General features: G+C 41.2%; 1 protein-coding gene across 4 annotated transcripts in view; it reads right to left on the reverse strand.

Annotated features, from left to right (window-relative positions):
• SPAG16 (sperm associated antigen 16) overlaps positions 1-22526 on the reverse strand; it is a 359185-nt gene that overhangs the window by 184606 nt on the left and 152053 nt on the right. For 3 of the 4 annotated variants that reach the window (XM_017747131.1, XM_008643578.2, XM_017747133.1), the window contains exon 11: positions 5737-5880. The exons of the other annotated variant lie outside the window; for it this stretch is intronic. In XM_017747131.1, coding sequence (XP_017602620.1) covers positions 5737-5880 — 144 coding nt within the window. The remainder of the gene's footprint in view (positions 1-5736; positions 5881-22526) is intronic. 4 annotated transcript variants of the gene reach the window in all.

A 22526-nucleotide genomic window follows, 5' to 3' on the forward strand; every position in this document is an offset into this window, starting at 1 on the left:
ACATGTACAGTGTCACCTTGGTGTGACTGCTGACCCAGGCTGGGCAGTGGCTCTAACAGATGGGTGATACCAAAACCCAACACTTTAAAATCACTGACTCCAAACCTTTCCTTATTTCTTCCTGTGGACAGATTTTTTTACAGAGCCCAGAAGTATATGTGAAGGTCTCTAATAAGAAAGAGCCTGCAGTAGTGTAGTCAAATCCCACTGCTCAATGTTAAATTACAGTTTCTGTGCAGACAAATGCTGCTGCATTTCACTAAAACAAACATTAGATTGTAGCAACATCTTGTAGATCCTGGAATCATAACTGCAGCAGCGACTGTTTGTTCTGTAAGTCCCCCTAGTTTCACTAACTAACTACAGCATCAAATCTTGGAAGCCAGTGCATTAAACAAAATGGCATAATAGATAATTCCTGCTTCTTCTCATAGAAATAAAAATGAATCTAGGACTGGCATTAGGAATTACTAAAGTATGAGGAGAAATATATTTGATGTTAGTAGAATTTTTTATATTATCTTGCTACTGTGACTAAAGAACCTCCTCTTCTCAGTATGGCATCAAGTGCTTTACATTTGCTGAGGCTTCGTGGGCCCTGTACCATCTTAGTTATTCAAAAAATATTATTTGCAATTTGTAACAAGAAAGCAGTCATTTATCTTTAGTAGCAGATTTTGTGTGACTCTCTTCATACGGTGCAGCTGTTTCTCACCACACACTGATACCTGAGGAGATTATGACTGTCAAGAAGATTGGTGTGGATTGATGCATCCGCACCTCCCAGGACTGGGACCCTCCTCAGCAGCACAGTCTGTGGGGAGCCAAGAGCAGCAGAGGTGGGGGATGAATAAAGAAGCACACCTTGTAATTCACCTTGATAATCAAAGCACTTTGGGCTCTCAAACTACAAAAGCATGTCCACTGAGAAATTCTGAAGTGGTGCCTGGACCTGCCAAGCTGTCAAGTCTGATTTTTGCTCCTCAATGTTTCCCTCCATGCACCAAGTCCTGTGAGATGCAGTGAGCAAGGAGCAGTGTCAGCCTGTGCCTGCTGCCTCAGAACATCTGAGCCTGGCTGGATCAAAACCAGCTGCCTCCCCTTTCTGGGACTGCCTTCCCTCCTGAATTTTGGCCTTTGCTTCCATCACTCCTCAGAAGTTTCTTCACACCCTCCCTCCCTTCCTCAATTACTGTTCTTTTCTGTCTATCCTTTTTCCACACAAAGTCATCTCTGGATAGCTTCTTCACAAATGATAAGATAAAAAAAGAAATTAAAGTAATATAAAAACTAAAATTAGGAACTTACCTGAGTAAGAACTAATTTCAGTTTCAAAGTTTATTCTGACATCAATTCTGCTCAGGAATTTGCTTTTTAAAAAGATTTTATAAAAACTGTTCTAAGAGTTTTTGTATGATGAGAAAATAACTTCCACTCTGATCGAGTCTTACATACACAATTCCATATTTATCAGTCACTGCTCTTGAAAACTTTGGGCAAATATCATTATTCTGGTCCCTTTTCCCCACGCTGGATTGTCAGTAACGTTTTGTACTTGGTCTTGAGAGGCCAACACAATGCTCAGTCACCCACAGCCTGCTCCCATGTGCTACAGAATTCCCCTAAAAGCTTCTTGTGTGAATTCAAGCCCACCTGGAGTTGCCATCCAATCTCTCTCCAATTCCTCATACCCATCCTCAATATATTCTGCAAATTCTCTCTCTACAAGGTTGTCTTTCTCCTCTATCCATGCACAGGCTTCCAACTGAGTAACATCACCTCCTTCAGCTTCAAGAAACACCACCCAGGAAGAACATGGGTTATTCTTTCAGTCCAACACCTCATCTTTCTCTTGCTTCCCCTCACTGGCACATTTTTCTGGGGTATCAAACATGACATGCCTTTATTTGCATGCTTGATGCATGAATCTACTTATTCTATCTCTTCTTTAATTTCTTTTATTAATTACTGAGGAAGCAATACCTGCCTCCAGGTTTTCCAATAGCAGTAGAACTTACAGAAAATCCGCACAGTAAAGGTAATTGCTGTAGCAATTGTTATATAATAATAAATTGGTAACAGTTTTGATTTCTTTCCTCAGTAACTGTGGGAGTTGCAATAGCAATAGAAAGGACAGCAGAAGCTCTGCCTCTTTCTTAGGGGAACAGGGCATTACAAAGGACTTGACAATCTGACAACTTTCAGAGCAAGTTTTAAATAGCTTTTAGAACCTACAGTTTGTACTTCAATTCAGAAATTTATTGTATTCCACAGAACCAGACAATGTTTGCATGAAAAAGGCTACAAACATTTTAGAAGAGTTGACTTGATTAATATTTATGAATATATTAAGGACATTACATATTGTACCAGCACACATGCAGGGCAAGAATACAGTATTTTACGGCTCACTGGGATTTTATCAGACATTAACACACACCTCAGCTATGCTGCAGAGCTTGATTCTTAAGCCACCCAGGAAGGTTAGTAACAAAGATAAATAAATCTAGTACATGCCATGAAGTATCTTATTGCAATTAGAGTATGGTCCTTAAAGGTACAGCATTAACATCCTCAGCTCATTCTGGAAACTGGCAGAAGATGCAGATTTTTGTCTGTTATTTCAACTATTTGAGTCACCTGGCATCCACAGGTGCACTACAACAGCTCTTCCCCAGCTCTCCAGATTCTGACCACAAAGTCTCTGTGCATGACTGTGACAGGGGACATTCTGACTCCCTCATTCCTTCACATCTAGAAAAGGCAAGCTGAAAAATATTAAATTTTTCAACAGTGACAGAAGCTTGAAACAGCTAATTCATCTGCAAAGCAGTGTTCAGCCAGACCAGAGTAAAAACATTGTTTGTTTTTGAAGTTTGACCAGGTGTCACCTGAGTTTCAAAGAAGGAAGCACTGTTCTCCTCCCTCCTCCCAGCTGCTGCATGCTGCAGATGACAGGACCTGTTTGAAGTTTTACTTTTATTTTAAAAGCTTAAGGCAGTGTTTTACTCTCAGATCTGCAGAGAGCTGCTCTGCTCTCCTCACATGCACAAAGCCAGGCTGCTGCCCTTCATCTCCTGTCCTGGGAGCCACTGCAGGGAGAACACATGGGACACTGGACCCTTCGTGCCAACCCAGGAGCGACACAGTGGCAGCCTCGGAGCCTCAGCACACTCTCACCTCACCCTGCTTTGATCACAAGTGAAAGAGAGGTGGCTTTCAGCAAAAAATCATTGTGGAATGAAGCACCTTGTCAGTGGGGGGAGGAAAACTCCTCCATCCAACAACTCTTTGCCCCTAAGGCTCCGTGATGATCCTTAAGGACACTGCAGTACATCAGTACTGAGAAAGCTTCAAAGGACAATCCTCATTTCTGTAACATCTGGTCCAGAGCCTAAAACACACATTTACCTTCTTATTGCTACTTCCTAGAACCACATTCTCTCATGGCTCTTGGAGACACTGAGGACATGTAAACCCAACAGCACTTTAGCTCCAAGTTTCTAGATCTTCCCAGCTACCAGTGAGACTGGCAGCTTTTTTACACCCCTATTTACACGGTGGTGGCACAGAGATAACCATGAGAAGGACCCTTGCTCAAGTAATACTCTGTGAGCACATAAAACCCCAGATTTCTGGGATTTGAAGTCACTTGCATGTGCAGAAGCATTAGGTAAATGCACATCACAGCTCTACATTGGATTCTCCTCAAATCATTAGTGCCTGGCTGTCAGGGTGTGTGTGGGTTATCGTATGATGCTGTACCAAGATAATCTGACAGCAGACTCGTGTGTGGCTGCATGCAGAACACTTCTCACACCAGCAGTGGAGATTGCTCTGGACCTGATTTTGCACAGAGAGAGGGAACACAGAGGAGAAATGATCTCACAGAGGACAAACATGAAAAACTGTAGAACTCTGGAAGTTCTACCCAGATCACCATTTAATAGCCCAGTGGCACAAAAATATTTTTCTTTTCCACTTCTGGGGTGAACATAATTTTAAATCTTTAATGGGAACAAAACTAGAGGTTATCTACATTTGACTCCAGAAAAAGAACAAAAAATCTATTAAGACTCTTCATTTTTACTTAATTGGTTTTACTTCCAGAAAAAACAGATATATGTCTCATATCCAAAAAAAACCCCAAAACCAAACAAAAAACCCTTAAAAAACTATGATTAAATGTATTCTGCCACATTATATATTTTATGCAGTAACAGAAGACAATATTTTAACAGCTCTGCTTTTAAATCACTACTCATTTTAATTTCAATGATTGAATGAGAAATAGGAAAGCCTATTGAAAGGACTGTATTCTGGTCAAAGACTAATGAGAAAATAGTTTTGAGTCTCTGAGTCAGCGGGTGTCATGGTAACAATGCATTATCGAAATCTGATTAGTATGCCCAGCAGCTTTATAAATGATAACATGCTCTTCTAATTGTATTTCCCTTTCTTCCCCTGTGCTAAGTTTTATATTCACAACAGGTAAGAGGTAAAGGCAGCATTCTGTTTATCTGCAAGTTTAAACCGTGTCCCCCACTCACAAACTCTGAAATCTGTCATGCAGCAATAGACAAATTTTCCTACCACCTTAAAGCAAGAAGCTGAGTTTTCCATTTCCCTCCTCCTGTATTATATGAAATGATTTAAGTTAAATATTATCCTCTTCTTTTAAATGTAATTATTTCTAAGGACGTACACATGAAAAAGAGAACACTGTGAAACACAAGCTTCTTAAGAAAAAGCCTGTTTCTCATAGGAGAAAGTGATGCAAGAGAAGAGTAAGTGCATGTTTAATTCATCCCAGAAAGTGTGACTCCTTGTTTTTGAGGTTTTGAAAAGAAGGAGGGGATTTTCTTGTGTTTAGATGACTGTGTGTGCTTTTGGTAGCTCATTACAAACTCAGAAATCAGGAGGAACCATGAAATTAAATAGGATACATTTCCTCCTCATGAAGAAGAGAGCTAATATTGCTTCATAAAATAAACACAATGAAAATACAAGGTTGAAGGCTTAATAATGCTCCTTTTATAACCGAGCCTCAGGTGAATAGCCTGGCAGACCTTTATTATATTAACAGTAAAGAACTCTATTTAAACTGCTGCCTCACAAATCAGATGCAAAGTAATTTCAACATATAGAAGCTCAGCCTTATCAAATGGATTTTAGTTTTGAGAGTAAAATGGTGTCCTATTTTTCAACAGAAAGGCCAAAAAATCTAATCCATGTTTGCCCTATTTCCATGACCCTTGTAACTTAAATATTTAATTTTTATTTTCAGTGTTCACTTTCATTTATTAATTCAGCTTCAAATCCATATGATGAAAGAGCAGGAAAGCTCATATTCTTATTCTCTAGGTACTCCAAATACTCTTAGTCATACGACAAATAATGTCTAATACAAGAAGTCAACTTTTCCGTATTATTAATAATGGGACTGTGTTTGCCATAGTGCACCAACAGGGAGAAAATGAATACAGCAAGACCTGAAAAGCTTATTACTCCTTGTTATGTGCACTGGCACGGGGACAGAGTTTAAGATGTACAAAATACTAAAAGCAATCAGTCTTAAGTCAACACTGTGAAAGGCAGAGGAACATTTTATCTACACGTTTGGGAATTCAGCAGGGAGTGCGGGGCCCCCTGAGAACAGAGAGGCAGCAGAGCAGCCCAGTGAATGAAGGAGCTCCAGGAGGGAGCAGGGCTGGTTCAGGGACTCTGGGCACTGACCTGGGCCTGAAGCAGCAGCCTGAGAGCCAATCCGTGTGACCTTCCCCTGTCATGAGGATGTTCCCATCAGGGAAGCCCCACGTCTTCCACAGGCGGTCATCGCCACCAGTGAGCACAATGTTTTTTCGGGGGTGTAAAGCCAAGCTGCAGGAAAAAAGAAAGGCAGGTTATGTTCCATACCAGTTCCATTTTCTCTGAAATACATAAGATCCATTTAACTCAGGGCAACAGCCCCAGGAGTCTGATTCTGGATGGACTGAGCAAGCGGTGATGTTTTCTAAGCTCAAGAGAATTCAAAATACATGCTGTGGAGATGAGCTGCTGCTGCTGCTGAAGAAAACAGAACAGGACTGATTTCTGTGAAACCAGAATTGTTTTCACAGTCTCCTGAAGTTCCAGTTAACAGTCAAAAAATGCTTTGAAATACTTTGTTAGGTTATGTTCTAATAAACATGCAACAGGGTAACAAGCTGCACCAACGTGATTAACTTTCCCACTTATCCAAAATAATTTCAAAAAGCACTGGTGTCAGCCTGTCCCCACTTATGCCCACAGGTGTAAAGTCTCCTACCACTGTGAAATAACTCAAATGATAATTACAGTCCAGGAGCTACAGTCGTTGCCAGCACTTTAGAGCCCATTCACTGGGACTAGGTCAGAAAATCCGTTTCAATTCTGTACTCAAGATGTGTTCCATGTTTTCATTTTTTAATATGCAGCACGCTGCGATGTAATGGAAATCACAGACTTAACACACCCCTAGACTGAAAACTCAGTTTATTTTTGATTTAGCAACTGCAGTGCAGTTTAAAATGGATCCAGGGAAGAAAATCAATCTGTTGGAAAGATAACAAGTAGTGTATTTCATATGGATTTGGTTATTTGATTTAAATCATTGTAATGCCTTACTATTTGTTGAACATCCAAAAGTTCTAGTAGTTGACTTTAGTCCCAGGAGTGGATTATTTAGACAGATTAAATCTGGAGTTCAGAATCAAAATGCAATAATGTGGAAAGGAATCACAACCTGTGTGTGCACCTATTTCAGGTGTGCATCAGAGCCAACAGCTTGGAGAGAAAAACGCTTATTAAAGCAGAATGAGAGGAGAGAGAGACAATGCTAAGCACCCAAATGGGAAGAAAAGAGAGGACTTAGAAGGCACAATGTCATAAAAATCTCTTTTTTTTATTAGTACCTTTCTCCTGCACTCAAATTATTTCATAAAATTCCTAAACCAGAACCACAGCATCTACTATATAGGGAAAAATAATTCCGTCTCTCAAATCCATGCTAAAAATATATTTATGTCAACTAGAATTTCATCAGAAAACATCTATTCTTGCAGTTTAATGCCCAGCCTAGGAAGATTCCTACAGACTCATCAGTTGAATCCATCTGCTCGTGTGAGGAGCCTGGGATTTACTCATTCTCTAGTTTCTTAGAAAAAAATGCTTTCCATCTTTTCCTAAAGAGGATAAACTTCCTCTGCATTAATAGGAAAAAAGAGAAGGAGGGAATGATGCTATTTAAATTCTGCAGAAATACACAGAGAGCAGTTGTATCACTTAGATTGGCCACAACAGATATCTAGAAGAGCAAGGGGGGAATAGAGATAAAAGGAGAGAGCTAAAGGCTGAGAGGAGGTACCAGTGGCCTGCAAATTACAGGATGAGAAGAGCTGTCCCAGAATCCCTCTACTACGGAGACCTCTGAAGCACCAACAACCCCACTGCTGCCATCTGCCCATGAATGCAGCTGACATTATTCTCTTACCCTGCTTCAGACGGTTCAGATCCCCTCCAGTTTTTCCCTCCAGGTATTTCAGCTCATAGTGGGGGCTGTTGTGAAGCCTTTCCATCAGCGTACTCAGATTCTGCCTAAAGATCTGCCTTCTCAGTTCCCAAGGTGCATTATACAGCCTCAGATCACCTTCAGTTCACCTTTCATGCAGAGAAAATTTAACCTGGTGGCTTTCTCTAGACACTGACTCTCCTCCCAAACAACCCTTATGCCCTGGCCAGGCTGCAGCTGTGCTCTCATCCATCCTGCCTCAGCTCCCAGGAACATTCTGCCTACCCTCAACCCTACCAACACACTTCCAGTCCAACTTCTGAAATGCTCAAAATTCTGCAGTGACCAGACATTCCTTTTGGAGCTTTGAGAAAATCCATATGGAAGAAAATATCCTGCTATCCGTATGAAGGCTGCAAATTTGTTTTTCACAGTCTTTCCTTTTAATTGCAGAGCTTTTGTAAGATGCTGCTGCTGTCCAATGTTTTTCTTCCTCAATGCCATTTTTACAGGCACACAGTGAACACCATTTAATTAACAGCAAATTTGTGATACGACTGCTGTTGAGCTGCTTCTGAGAAAGGGAAGCCCATTCATCCAAAAGGCATTCTATATGCAACATTAATTAGGCACCCTTGTCTTCATTTCTGGCAATCCAGCATTGTATAGATTTTTGCTTCATCTCTGTTCACAGAGTCTAATTATTTCCAGCACAGAAGACTTTGGGTGGATTGGAATGGAAATCAATAATGGAACATGTGTGATAGGAACATTAGTTTTCTCCTCCTCCTCCTCCTTTGGGATAAAGTGGGATCAGCGGAGACTCAGCCAAGAAAAAAACCAAACCCAACAAAAAACCCTCTCAGAGATTTGCTGCTGTTGAGTATATAAATACCCTTGTTTACACAACTCACTCTGGCATTATAAGACATTCTCATCTCTTCAGCACTTGCCATGGTAGATATATAGTACTCCCAGTAATTTGCTTTCAAAACAATCATCGATTATTTTAATTTATTTTGACTAAGCCATAAATAAAAATACAGTATCTTCAGATGCAAAATACTTTCAGTCTCAGCACATTCCACACTTGACCACTTCATACACATAAAAACCAACCTTCAGGTCAAAAAGTGCTGCACCCAAAGCTGCCTGGGGAACCTTAGCTGGGTGTTTAGTACAGCCAATAACCTGAGAGAGGGCAGATCTCAGATCTATGTGAAGGAAAACTTCCTGGCAACAGGGTTTCTGAAACACTGGAACCAATGTGCCATGATCAGCCTGTTCTCCTGGCTCTCAGCACACACCTCAGCACACACATCTACCCAGGTAGATGGCTTCCAGCATGGTTAGGAGAAGGAACTGGTCATTCCACACAGAAAACTGACAGTGCTTTTAAGTGAAAGAAAAATCTGACCTCAGTTGTCTCAAAATTAGGCACTCAGAGAATGAAAAACACAAAATTAATTACCAATTTAGTACTCCTAAATGACTTATCCAGCCTCGCCCAGTTGCTCTGTGGCAGAAACAAAGGCAAAATCCACTTTTCTATGGTTTCACATATAGGAGTTATACAGAAAAGTATGTTCTCAATATAGACAGCCTTCAGCTGCCAAATTCTAATACAGCATTGTACTGAATATTGCTTCTGATACATAATTTTTAGAACTTCATGATTTGATCAAATTTATTTGCATTCCCGGGTACTGGCAAAGACATTTGTTCCTAATGCCAGTAGCTGCTTTCAGACCAGAAAGCTCTCTGCTGCATTTCTTGCTCCAAAATATGAGAGCAGCAGAGTTCCTCCAAGATTTTAAAAAAAAAACCCAAATGCATTTTTCCTAGCGACAGAAACATTTCAGCCAAGATTTTCTTACACAAAAAATCAGCCTTGCTCACCATACCTAGCACAGGAAATTTGGGGCTGAGCAATTACATTTGGGTGAAGTTACAACTGGCTGAAAACCTTGGTTTTATAGTGGAAACTGTTGGGAAATTGCTGATATTTCTTTCTTTGCCATCAGGGCGGGTTTTGGAGGCAAGGACATGACATGCACTGAATTCCAGAGGATGGATACTGGTTACAGCCTCAGACAAGAACAAATATATATAAATAAGAACGCATCAACAGCCCTGCTGAAATCAGTGATATTGTTCACATGCACACAGTTATATTGCTGGACTGCGCCCTAAAAATCTACAGAGCTTGTAAAAGCTGAAATTTTATTCCAGGACCGATTTTGCTGGACCTCAGCCAGTTGTGCTGAGACAAAGGACAAATTAACCAAAGCATTAGGAACAGTTCCTGTGGCAATGGATGTGTGAACTGCACAACCTAACCATGTTTTCCCACTCTCTGAGCTGCCACCCAGCTGCTGCCCAGCTTGGTCCCAGGAACAGCTGCTGGGTGTGTGTGGGATGGCCACTGCTCCCTCACCCCCACGCTCCAAGAATCTCATTGCAAACAGGGGCAACCTATACATTTTCAGGGTAAACAAGTAGGGGCCACACAACAAAAATGAGATCAAGGGAAGGCCCATTTTCACCTCACGGTGGACTGAGGGGTGGCAGTGGCACTCATGGAAATTCCCTCGCTTCCAGAGGGGAAAGGGAGTGACAGTAAACACAGAGGTTGCCCTTTCGCTGCAGCACATCCCTTATTTCCCTCCTTACCTACATGAGGGTGGATGGGGACGAGGAAAACCAAGGCAAACAGCAGCACTCCGAGGGCAGCAGGGGCGGCCCCCGCCCCCGCCGCTGGCCACAGACCCACGGAGCCCCTCGGCCACAGCAAGAGGCCTTGGGGCAAACAAAGACCAAAGAAAGGACACAAACTGCCAGACAAATGCTCTCAGCTAAGATTAACCTGCCAATAAATTAAAACTAAACATATCGCAACAGCCTAATCAATCATTTTGCCTGCTACAACTCACCCTAACATGCCTTCTTTGAACATCATCTCTAATATAGTCATTTATACCACCTTTTTTATCCTGGCTTGAGTTACCTGGTCTCACCTGACAGCATTCTTCAGTAATAATTATAACCCTGACATTTAATTCAGGGTTTTATTATGCAACCGTAGCATAACTGAATAGCTTGTATTCCTGTTCGAGGTCTTAAAATTTATCTTTTCTTGACAAAATGGAAGAGGGGAATAATGCTTTCAGTAAAGAAAATAAGAGCTAAAACAGACCAAAAAAAAAAGGATAAAGCAAAAAAAAAACCCCATAAAAGAACATAAGAAGGGGAAAATACTCAGAGCACAAAGCTCCTATCTTTTGTTTCATTTATGTAAATGCCCGTCTGGAAGTCAGTGATAGATCTCAGTCACAGCAATGCTTAAAAAACTCTATCCTGTCTGGTGAAATTCCTGGCTGCTTCCCAAGCTCCTATGACTCAGGATTTAGGAGGGAGAAAACTTGCTAGAATCTCAGCGTACCTGAAGTTAACCTTCTAGATTGCCCAGCAGACCTTGGTACACCCTAGAAAATAATGAGAAAACAGTCTTCCAAAGCCTTGAACTTCTACCTCTAGAGACCGAGCAACTTCCTAATTCACAGTTGAGTTTATGTACTTATTCTAGTCCCCATGCACACAGAATCTTCACTCTCAGCTGTAGAGCAGCAGCAAACATATTTATTTCTCTGAAGTGGAATAAATACACACACTTTCTAACTTGGCGAACCCAGTTCTCCTCTCAAAAATAAACAACTTCAGGAAGTGGACACACAATATACAGTGCCTCCAAAAATAATTGTATTCAACACATCACTGTAAGTCCCTGATACAGACACAGTAGTGATAAATTCAGAACATCCATTTTGTGGTGTTCTCTGATCACTCTCTGTTTATCCACTCCATGTGCAATTATCAAAATGCATTAATTTGTATTAACTCAGTGTTGTAACCTACCCAGGTTTTACTGTATTAGATATGACTGTGTACATGCTCTGCCAATATAAATTCATTTTCTTCTTACCAACAAAGTTTGGCCCTGGATCAAATCTGAGAAAAAGTCAAAACTATCCTGTTGATCTGCATGTGTTTTCAGAGGTCTCATCCTTTGAAGACACATGCATATTCCTGAATTGTGCAGTACTAGGAGTACTGCTGATTTCACAGCATATTAACTTAAAAACATCCATAGTCCTGTTCAAGATTGAGTCCTTAACAAGATCGGGGAAAGGGATTTTTCTAGAACCTATGTAATAACGTGCAAAGTGTTTCTGTCATTATAGTCGCATGTACTGTGAACCTCTGCAACCTAACATTAAGCCTCTTCTCTAGAATGCCTGTAAATAACAACAGGCATGAATCTAAATTACTTCTTAAAGAATCTTTACTTATTCATTCCTTTTATTGTGCTTACAAGATTGTTGATAATTAATGCTGGCCAAAGGAAAAAAAAAATCACTTAAGTCTTCAGTGTCAGCTGTTACACATTACAGAAACAGCTCCTTTCTAACCTGCCTTAAGCCAGAGCAGCAGGCAAGGAACAAGCCACCTTCCTCCACACAGAGAACCACTGTTTATTTTCAGTGCAAAATCTGGGGAGTTTGGCTTGTTTTTTAAATTTATTTAAATTGTCATAAAGTTTAGAATTTATTTAGATTGTCATAAAGTTTAGATGCTGACAAAGCTGTGAACAGAACAACAGACAGATCAAATAGCTGGGGTATTTTTGGTAAGACAGGGTGCTATTAAAGAAACCAACTAACTCAGGAGTTGCTTGCTGTGACTGTAGCTCACAAGCTCTTATTTAGTATGTATTTGAATCAATTTTTCAAGCTTAGTCAACTTATTAGGTAAGCAGCATACTTTAGGGAGAAATAATTGAGCCAAAAGCAAAAAGAATGAGAGCAGCAACAAACAAGTAGATGCAATTAAAAAGTTAAAACATTGACATCCTTTCCTAATATCTTTCCTCTGGAGTGAAAGCTGCACTTCTGTGCCTGAAATGATTTATGCCATGATTCACACTGCTCGTCACTCACCTTTTACTACCCCTTTACGAAAAATGCTGCATCACTTCTTTTAGGGAAAGGCAGCCCCACAGGAGTATTAAATCACAGCATCCAAAATAGCACTGTAACGAGATTAGTGTGGACCTGCAGCCTCTGGAAGCCAGCTCTGGAAGGGATCGCAGCTCTCAGGACAACTCTCCAGAGCAGCAGGGGAGAGGCACGGAAAACCAGGGTCAGAGCATGGGCAAAGCTTGGCAGAGGAAGTGCCCTGGGTTTTCACACTGCACCTCTGCTTGTGAAGCACTTCACGGGCAGGGAAGGAAAGGGAAAGGCAATGTTGGCCAACTTGGCTAAAACTTTCCTGACCCAATACACCACTGTTGCCTCCTTTTTTGTCCTGTGCATTAGGTACTTGTTGGGTACAGAGATAACTGGCTGGGCTTCCTCTGGAATGAAAGAGACTGCTTTTCTAAAAGACTATTCTAGCCTGACCAGCTTGAAAAGATGCAGATTGCTTTCACAAAAGCTTCTACCTGTGGCCTGGTTTGAATTAGTTTCCATCATTACTGTTAGCAATTCCCAGTCTTCTGTTGCATGGCAGCTTTTTCACAGATGATTAGGAGCAGTGTTGTGGTATAAAAGGGTTTGGAAGAGAAAGTACTTGAAACTTGCCAGTTGGTAAATTTTGTTAAATTATCAAGGTTGATAAAGGAAAATATTAAAAAATATAATTTGCAATTAGAGCATCAAACTAACTCAGATTTCTAAATTAGTAAGAAACCAAAGCATTGCCTTTTCAAGGTCAGTTTCCCACCAGTGTTCCTTTCTCACTTTTGGAGGCAGAGAAGGGTTTAAAGCTCTGTGCTTTATTTCACTGTCGTAATGCTGAAAAATGCTTCCATCAACAGAATTAATGGAAACTCTTGTGGGAAGAAAGTTACATAAATAAATAGTTTCTTCACAGTTAGGACTAAGAGGCAAAGTCAGTAGCTATGAATCATGTTCTTCTTCTGTGATCTCCGTAACCAGGTGTATGCGTATGAGAGAGAAATGGATTTTCGGTTCAGAAATTCTCTAGTCCCACAATCCCAAGTTGTAGCTGCAGCTCCATAAGGCTCTGTTGAGTCTGCCCCACAGGGTGGGCAGCTTTTCCCACTAAAAGCGGCCATTCCACATTTCCAGAACATTTCCAGAGAAAAATTTTTCAAGCTATTTATTCTACTCCCATCTCCTGCACAGACTTAGAGACACATGTGCTGAAAGGCATCACCTACCCACCTTGGGCTGGGGAAGGTACACCCAGCACAGATTTGTATAACTTCTCCTTGAAAAGTAGGTTCTACAACACCTCTAAGGTAGCTTTTTCTGGGGTTCAGGCTTCAAAAAGTGTTTTGTAAACACAACCCTCATCACTGTGAGTACAAATAGCAAAAATTTCACTTAATTCTTCACTCAGGAATATGGAGAAGATGTCCTTCTCCCTTTTGCCTTAAAATCTTTATATATCAGATGGTTGTTACTAACATTGTCTTAACTTAGGCAAACTCAATTCTCTAAGTGATGCCGTTTTCCAGAGGCTTTTTAGAAGCCATAACCAAACATGGATACGCCATGTCAACTCAGACCTCACCAGCCCTAATTTGGAGTAATTACCCAACATTACAGACACAGCCTCCCTCTTCACACATTCCAGAATTACATTTCCTTAGTTTGTAACAGCGGTGTACTGTAAACCTTGTTACCTGTTGTTCCTCTTAACAGGTATTGCCTGTCTTGAATTTGTGTATCTAAATTATTTTTCCTAAATATATCATGAGGCACTTCACTTAATTCGAGTTCATCTCGCTGATTTCAGATCATCTCTGCAATCTGCCAAGTTTATTTTGAATTCTGATCTGACACAGAAAAGCATTTTCAGATCCTCACAGCTTGGTGTCATCTGCATACTTTATAAGCTACTCTGTATTCAGTCCTCCTCACTGCTAATGAAAACACTGAACGGAACTGATTTCCTAAGCAAATTCCCAAACTGAAATGCAGCCCTTGGAGTTCAACCAAGAGGTTCCTGGCCCAAGCCATTAAACTGGTTTGTACTAAAACTCACCCTTTAGAAAGGAACACAATACATTTTAAAACCCTAAATACAAGAAAAGCCACCATTTCCTCTGCTAAATTGTTGTGATAGTTAATTATCCTGGTTTATTTTTGTAGAATTTTACTTTAAAATCAGGCCAGCTGCATATTACACTGTAGTTACTGCATCAGAGAAAATATCCATATAAAACACTGACTTAGAGAATTATAGCTTGACTCTTCCATATTCTCCCATATCATTCCTTAGAACTCCTATGGATTCATCTTCACAGGCAGTAAGAGGTTAAGAATTTCTGAATATTTGGTGTGACTTCAACAAAGCAATGCTGTTTTAGGAGAATAAAGTCATATTTTTGTTTGCAGTTCCTGGCTCTGCTATGGAATTATGTACAGTCACTCACAGAAAATTATTACCATCCTGGTAATAAGTAAGCCCTTGGAGACCGTGGAATTTCTAGAATGTTTGCTACACAATATTTGGCGTATCTGGCAAATTCTCTTCCCATCTTTCCTCCCCATTTGGTGTCCACAGGCATTACATGGAAGAAAGTAGAAAGCAAAGCTCTTCAAAACTGGAAAACAACCTTAGAGAGGCCCAGATCCACGTAACTTTATGAAAACTAGAAACAGGTCTCAGAATTTCCTTCAACTTCCAGCATGCACAGCGAAAAAGAAGTGGGAATAGAAGAAATGAGAGACTCATTTTCCGGGACACTCATAGAAGGAAAAAAAATGCTGAAGACATATTCCAAGTGTTACTTATAGATTTACATTTTGACAAAGCCCTGAAAATATTCCTTGTAATGAACACTGACCACATACAGAACAATCTTCATGGTTGACTCTCCCACCTGCCACATATTCCTTTACCTCTTCCTAGACCCAAAAATTACAACATACCAGCCCCTGGAAATGCTTAAGGTAGTTCTAGCCTTTATAAAGATGCATTAAAGAAGACTAACAGAAGAGTCTGGATTAATAAAAACACATACATATTAAAAATGACTGCTGATACTCATGAGTTTCTGTGATACATATGGGAGTTTTACAGCCAAGTTGCAGGAGTTACCAGAAAGGAGTTACCTGAAAGGTGTCTTCATTCTGTTTAAAATGTAATGTTTTTCATGACTTACTGATATCTACAAAACAACCCCCTGAAGACGCAAAGTCATGCAAGCTACAAATTTTCAATTCCAAGCATATTTGGAAAAAAATGCCTTTTCCCAAGTCGTATCCAAATGAAAATGATGGGATTCCAGATTCCAATTTTTCACCTTTGTTAGCATTTTCACCATCTGCTGCCATTGGCACCATCTCCTGCCATTTACAGCCCCCAGATTCATGTTCCAAAGTGGTTCTAAATCTTAGGATGGTCCCAGCAACCTAAACGTTCTGCTGTGCCATGGATTTAGCCTATTAAGCAGCTGGCTGCTGCCAGCCAAGAATCATAAAGTATCCAGAGCTGGGACCCACCAGGATCATGGAGTCCAACCCTGGCCTTGCCCAGGACACCCCAACAATCCCACCCTGTGCTTGAGAGCGGTGTCCAAACGCTCCTGGAGCTCTGGCAGCCGTGGGGCCGGGACCACTCCATGGGGAGCCTGTCCAGTGCCCAACCACCACCTCTTCCTAACACCCAGCCTAAACCTCCCCTGGCAGAGCTTCATAAACCTCCTGGAACACACAGTCGCACAGTACCAAGACTTCCCAACCCTCCACATGACCATTTTGCTCAGTGGTGTTGTCTGTGCTGAACATCCAAACTCCTGCAAAGATGATGTTTATTAAAACCAGAGGACCATGCAAACAACTGAGAAGCTACAGCAACATTAACCTCAAGGGTTGCCATTTATCCTGCTTCCAAATTAGTCTTCATTCACTTCACATGGGGCTATAGAGAGGGATAAAGATCAGTCTCAACAAATACATACTTTTAGAACAAAATACAGTCCTGCTTCCAGAGCAGGAAAAAGAGGGACAAAATTGCTGTGAGACTTCAAGTCATCACTCCCATGGAAAGAAATGCAGAGCCCATTTATAAACAGATGCATGGTTTTCTCATATCCTGTGGGAGACTCAAAAAAGCTGAAAACATCTCAGTTTCATTTTGCCATGACCACTTTGTGTCCCACTGCGTGTGCATCACATGTCTGTTTATGGAAGAGAAAAAGCCCATATTCCTAAATTCTGGTCTGGAGACAAATACTAGTCCACAGAAAGTGAAGGACCTCTGAGAATCTGACCAAATACTACCAAAACCCCACACAGTAACATGTCTAAAGTAATTTTTTTACACATTTAAGCATTAGTGTTTCATTTAAGATGCCAGAGAGCTAAGAACGAGAAGAGGGGTGCCTGCTTATTTTTGACATGAGAGAGATTGACTTACAGGAAATGATGTTTTTATGCCATCTATTCTATAAAAAGCTAATGATGTCTTCCAGGAAGAGATGGATGAACTGGGGCACTGCAGCTTGCACCAGTCAGCCAGCAAAGCCTCATGGACAGAGCTGCAAGATTTGCTTCTGATGAGGCACAGGTATGAAGCACAACTCAAATAAGAGTTCCCTTTTGAGGGTAAGCACATCTGCATTGCTGCACGTCTCTACCAAGGCAGTGGCTATTTAGTGACCAGGATCTGGCGTGCTGGGGATGGAAGGTTGCCAACAGCTGCTGCAGAGATGAAATCTCTGGATGAAATGTTGGGATGATCACTGATTACCTGCACAGGTGATGACAAACCTGTGAACTTTCCAGCAGTACCTCTCCCACACACTATCAACAGAAAGACCATGGAAGTTGTTTACTGGGTTTTTTTCTCTTTAAGTACAAGCTCAACTCACTCTAAACTCAAAATATCGGAATATTCTGTACCACTAAAAATAACCCCTTTGTAGTAACTAAAACCCAGCAACCTAAAAGCCAATCCTTAATCAGCTTTACCAAAATAGCTGATCAAGTGTAGTTGCACGTGGCTCTCTCACACATTCTAATTTTAACATCTGTATAACACCATTCACATTTGACCAATATACACTGCAGACCAAATCCCCCATCACGTCTATTAGAGCTCACTATTACTGCAAAATTAAGAACTGCTAGGATGCAGAGTGCAACAGAACTCCATAGTCTATTTGTCATTGGAAAAACAATCATCAATATGGTAATTGCAGAAGTGCAAAATGCACTTTAAAGACCAATGCTGGTAATTTTTTTATTCCATGGAGTAGGAAAACTAATGAGGGACATCTTAGATTTGTTCAGGGTAATCCTAAAAGCAGTAAATAATGCTTACGATGTAAGTACTTTAAAGTAGATTGCCTAAAGTGAAAAACAGAAAAGATTCCACTCTAATGTTACAGATGCAGAAACACAGGAATTTAAATCACCATTAAATGGACTATTTTTATTACCATCAATTACTCCAATTTGGCAGAATACTTCACATCACATTAACTCCAATTTTAATATGATCCATTTTCTAATTAAAAAAACCCTATGGTTTCGTTTTTTTTTTTTAAAAAACACAAATAATAATGTCCACTGGATGGAAACACAGGGTTTTAGGGGAGCCACTTTATAAAGCTGTAGTCATCTAAAAGGAGCCTATCATGTGGAGTTAAAAGGCCAGCAATCTCAGCATGAACAGCTTAAGCTCTGTATCTTCAAGTGGCAACAGTACAGACAAAAAGTCCCCAGAGAGCTGGAGCAGAGTCTGGGCAGTCCATGGGGTGCCAGGGTTCTCCTGCTCGGCTCCCAAAGCGTGGGGGAGAGGCACCTGAGCTCTCCCTGGAATTTGTAACGCCAGAAAGGACACACTGAACTCCTTTGTTCCACAGGCCACACCAAAAACGTACAAAGGAACCTCCAGAGCAGCTCCGGGGTTCAGTTTTGCAAAACCACATGGCTTGGACAAAGAACCAATTCTCACAGTGCTGTGCTGCCCCACAGTCACACCTGTAACATGCAGCATCTGCCCTGGAACGTGCTTCTCTCCAGGTCTGCTCCAACACACTCATTTTTATCCACCAGCATCATTTACGAACGATCTTCAAGGTCCCCTCCAACCCTAACCTTTGTCTGGTTCTCTGATTCCAGTTCCAAAGCAGCCAGCAAGAGGCACACTTTCAAAGGGCTGCTTGGGATTTCTTTACCACCAAGAGATTTCTCCACATCCCATCACATTATTTTCTTTTGCATGTAACAGGGATAGAGTTTCGCAGTGTTCACGCTTGAATCCTCCCAGCCAGGTGTTAAAGTTAACGTAATCAATAGAAATCCTTTCTTCATTTAATGAGGCTTGTACAGAGAATTGCTTAGAAGAAAAAAAAATACCATTAAAGTTCATAGGAATTTGGACTGACTTAGTATTTCAGCATACAGCACTGTGCAAACAGTTGCTTAATGTGCTTGATTCTCCCTCTGTAAATGCCACTGATCAGCTGTGTGTGTCTTCCAGCACCAAAAAAAGGAAACGATACCCCATGTCCTATTCCATGAAATAGCTGCACTTCCAGTAATAAAATAGGGATTTATAGAAACATCTACTTTAAACTGTTTTTAAAGCTTCTAAAATATATCTGGTCTAGTTTATTTTACCCTTGCAAACGTCTACAAATAAATGCACTCTGGCCATTAAGGCTTTACAAGTAAGAAAATGCAGAAGGCAGCTGTACCAAAATATGCCGGTCTGTTAAACCACACCTAAAATCTCTCTTAAAAATAATAAATAAAGCAGATGTTATGTGTGTACATGAGTATAAAACAGCAGAGCTTTATAATGCTCTATTTAATACTTAATCCTGCACATATAACAAGCTGAATAGAGGTATTTGGGTTCTTCCTACAAATCCAAGTGTTCTAAATATGAGCAAATATGGAAGAACATGGATAATTGAGAGGGATACAGAAATGGAGCGTCACTATGCTGCTTTAAAGTATGATCCTGAATTGTGATTTAACTTCTGACTGTAAGAAAGCCAAAAGCTTAAGTTACATGCATAACTTCATACACACAATTAGCCCCACAAAGCAGAGCTGGACATCGAACTACACCAATTTATTTTGATGTCAGTAGGATTAATTACATCCTTCAGCTTAACTACTGCCTTGTGTACTTGTCACTTGTGCAGAGAGCAGCTGATATCAACCCCACCACTCAGGAGCCCCCATCCCCAGCTTCCTCCTGTCCAGGGAGAAGATACTCCAAGTGTTGTCTGAGTCACACACGGTGAAGAAAAAAAGAGACATTTTAAGAACCTGGAAAATCATTCATCTTGCCCTTGTTATTGTGTGTGTTTATGTATTAGCAGAGCTTGCTATTGCAGCTGGCCTTCATATTTCTATATAATAAAGTAGAATATTGAGAACAAGTATCTGCGTAATTAGTGTATCAATCATGTCGCTCTTTAATATAAACCAAGTATTAACTCACTTCTCCACAGATCCCCTCACTGTAACTAACACAAATTATTAACAGCTAACCACAAGCACAAAAAAAAAAATGCAGGAAACCACTGGAGGTACAGAAATTGCAGCAGTTATGGCTCAGGGAGCACCCACAGGAAGTGCCCCTCGCAGCCCAGGTGTGGCAGGGAATTTGCCTAGCATTTCTCAGAGGCACACTAAAAAAATTTAAATCTCTTTGTTCATATTCACACTGCACACAAACTATATAAATGTATTTTTCACAATACTTATAGCCAGTGACAGCAATAGAAGACCATCCTTCCAGTTTTTCCCTGAACTATGTAGTGACCTTGTTTAGAGGCCATAAGAACCTCAAGAGAATTACTATAAAACCAAAAACTGAATACCATGCTGAGACAAATCCCTCTGAACAATACAGCACAGATATCTCTTCCCTAAGGGACATTACAATCTTAAATGTCATTTTCTTACTTTTCTTTCCAAAATAAACCATCTCCCTCTTTCTGTATCCATTACAGCAAGTAAAAATTTGAATTTCAAGGAAATTGAGGAGCCAGCTCATGAGAAACCATGCAACTTTCCCCCCTGGATCAGAGTATGATCAATTCACCAAACTTCCCTGTCACATGGAGGTGACACAGCTCATCCTACAGGATTCAAGCAAGTACATTGACCCATTCCCCTCTGTACTTTTGAAAGAGCTTTCTATTGCATTCAGCTTTTAACTCTAAATACAACACTTTCTAAAATTTTGCTAAGGTTTTTAGCTCTTAGAAAATTTTATACCTACATGTGACTCAAAGGACACACTGGACATGTCTTTCTTTTCCTTTTATACCTGCTACCGTCCCCTGATCACTAAGCTATGGAACCATATTTTTCTTCTTCTCAAAATATATTTTAAGGCAGACCAAAAATCCAGTGCCATCCAGTCAGCTATACAGAAAAATAATGGAAAAATTCAGTTTCTAAGAAAAGCATAAATACTTCTTTGAGGGAAGGAAGGTGAAATCGTTTCTATTGATTCAGCCAGCATGATTTAGCCAAATATCCTTCCAAAACTTATTTATACTAGGAGGATGACAAGTGATAAAACTCTTCCCCTTGAAGCATTTACCTGCAATAGCCATTCAAGCTCGGTGGCTCTGAGTGCACAGGTACAGAATCCCCTCCTTCCCTTCCCATGTGCCATGGCAGAGCCCTGGAGCTGGCTGTGGCCCTGGCATGTGCAGGTGAATTTGGGACTCCAGGCCTTTTCCAAGTGCAGGCACCTGGTTTGGTTCACTCCACAGGGGAAAGTCAGGACCATTTTTGACATTTCAATGCCCTCAATGTTTAATTAAGCAGCTGCTTCTCTGCCTGAGAGATGTTAAAGTCATCTTGGGGTTCAAGGAAAGTGATTCCAGCTTGCCTGAGCTTCTGCTCCTTGTGTCATTCCCCAAAACCAAACCAAACAAGTGAGTGCAGCTGAGCACACCGAGCACTTCCAGGGGCACTGGAGACACAAGCCATCCCTGCTGGCACTCTGGGCTTACCTCAGACTTCCACAGCTCTACGTGGCATGTGAGGGCAGGGAGACACAAGGAGGAGCAGGAATACTGGTGCAGAAGCAGTGGTAAAAGACTGGTTGGCTTAAGGGATCCTTATCCATCATTACACAGGAAAAATTAGTATCAATTTGTATTCATTGGGAATCCTACCCTGGATCAAACATTCCTGCCAGTCAGCAGCAGCTGCTGTGCAGTTCCCATGTCAGTGCAGTCCAATGCAGCTGGCTGAGGGCAAGGGGAGGTGGCCACTGCAGGAGGGGCACCGGGAGAATGGGGCACCAGGAGTGGCACTCGGGTGGGCACAGGAGAGAGAAACAGAGTTCATGCCTAGAGAGAAAAAGGAACCAGGGAGAGAAAGGATGAGGTGGGGGCAGCAAGTTTTCATTGTAATGAGACTCCAAGGCTGTGAGCCAGGGGGCTGCAGTTCGCAGGCATCACAAATACGCACCGGGAGCAAAGGATCAGCTGTAAGGACCTGGCAGGGCTCATCCTGAGGCTGCTCCCTGTCCTTCCAGGTGTTGAGGCTGCTGTGAGGCATGAGGTGCCTTCACCAACTTCCTCAAGGATGTGTCAAAAAGCAAATCAGTAAGTGCAGGATAATGTACAAAGAAGCTCCTATCGCTGAAAAAAGGAGCACAAGTAAAGCAGCAGTAGGAAGTTCCCTTTCAAAGGGCCAAATTCCACCCAAGCAACAACCCCACAGGTGCACGAGCAATCACCAGATGGCAGGATTTGCCTACTAAACTCAGAACTATTCCCACACCTCCCAAAGGCAGCAAGGGAGTAGGTAACACCCAGCTTGCTCACCTACCTACCACAGTTAACAGGCAGGGACAGAAGAGAGGCCGGAAAGGAACGAACTAGAGATGCAGCCTGTGCTATCATTGCTGCTAACACACCTTTAGCTCAGTAACTTTTGTCTATTGATCTTCATTTTTCTCCTCCCTGAGGGCTTCT

This window comes from Corvus brachyrhynchos, unplaced genomic scaffold (genome assembly GCF_000691975.1).
Source record: "Corvus brachyrhynchos isolate BGI_N302 unplaced genomic scaffold, ASM69197v1 scaffold671, whole genome shotgun sequence".
NCBI classification, from domain to species: Eukaryota; Metazoa; Chordata; class Aves; order Passeriformes; family Corvidae; genus Corvus; species Corvus brachyrhynchos.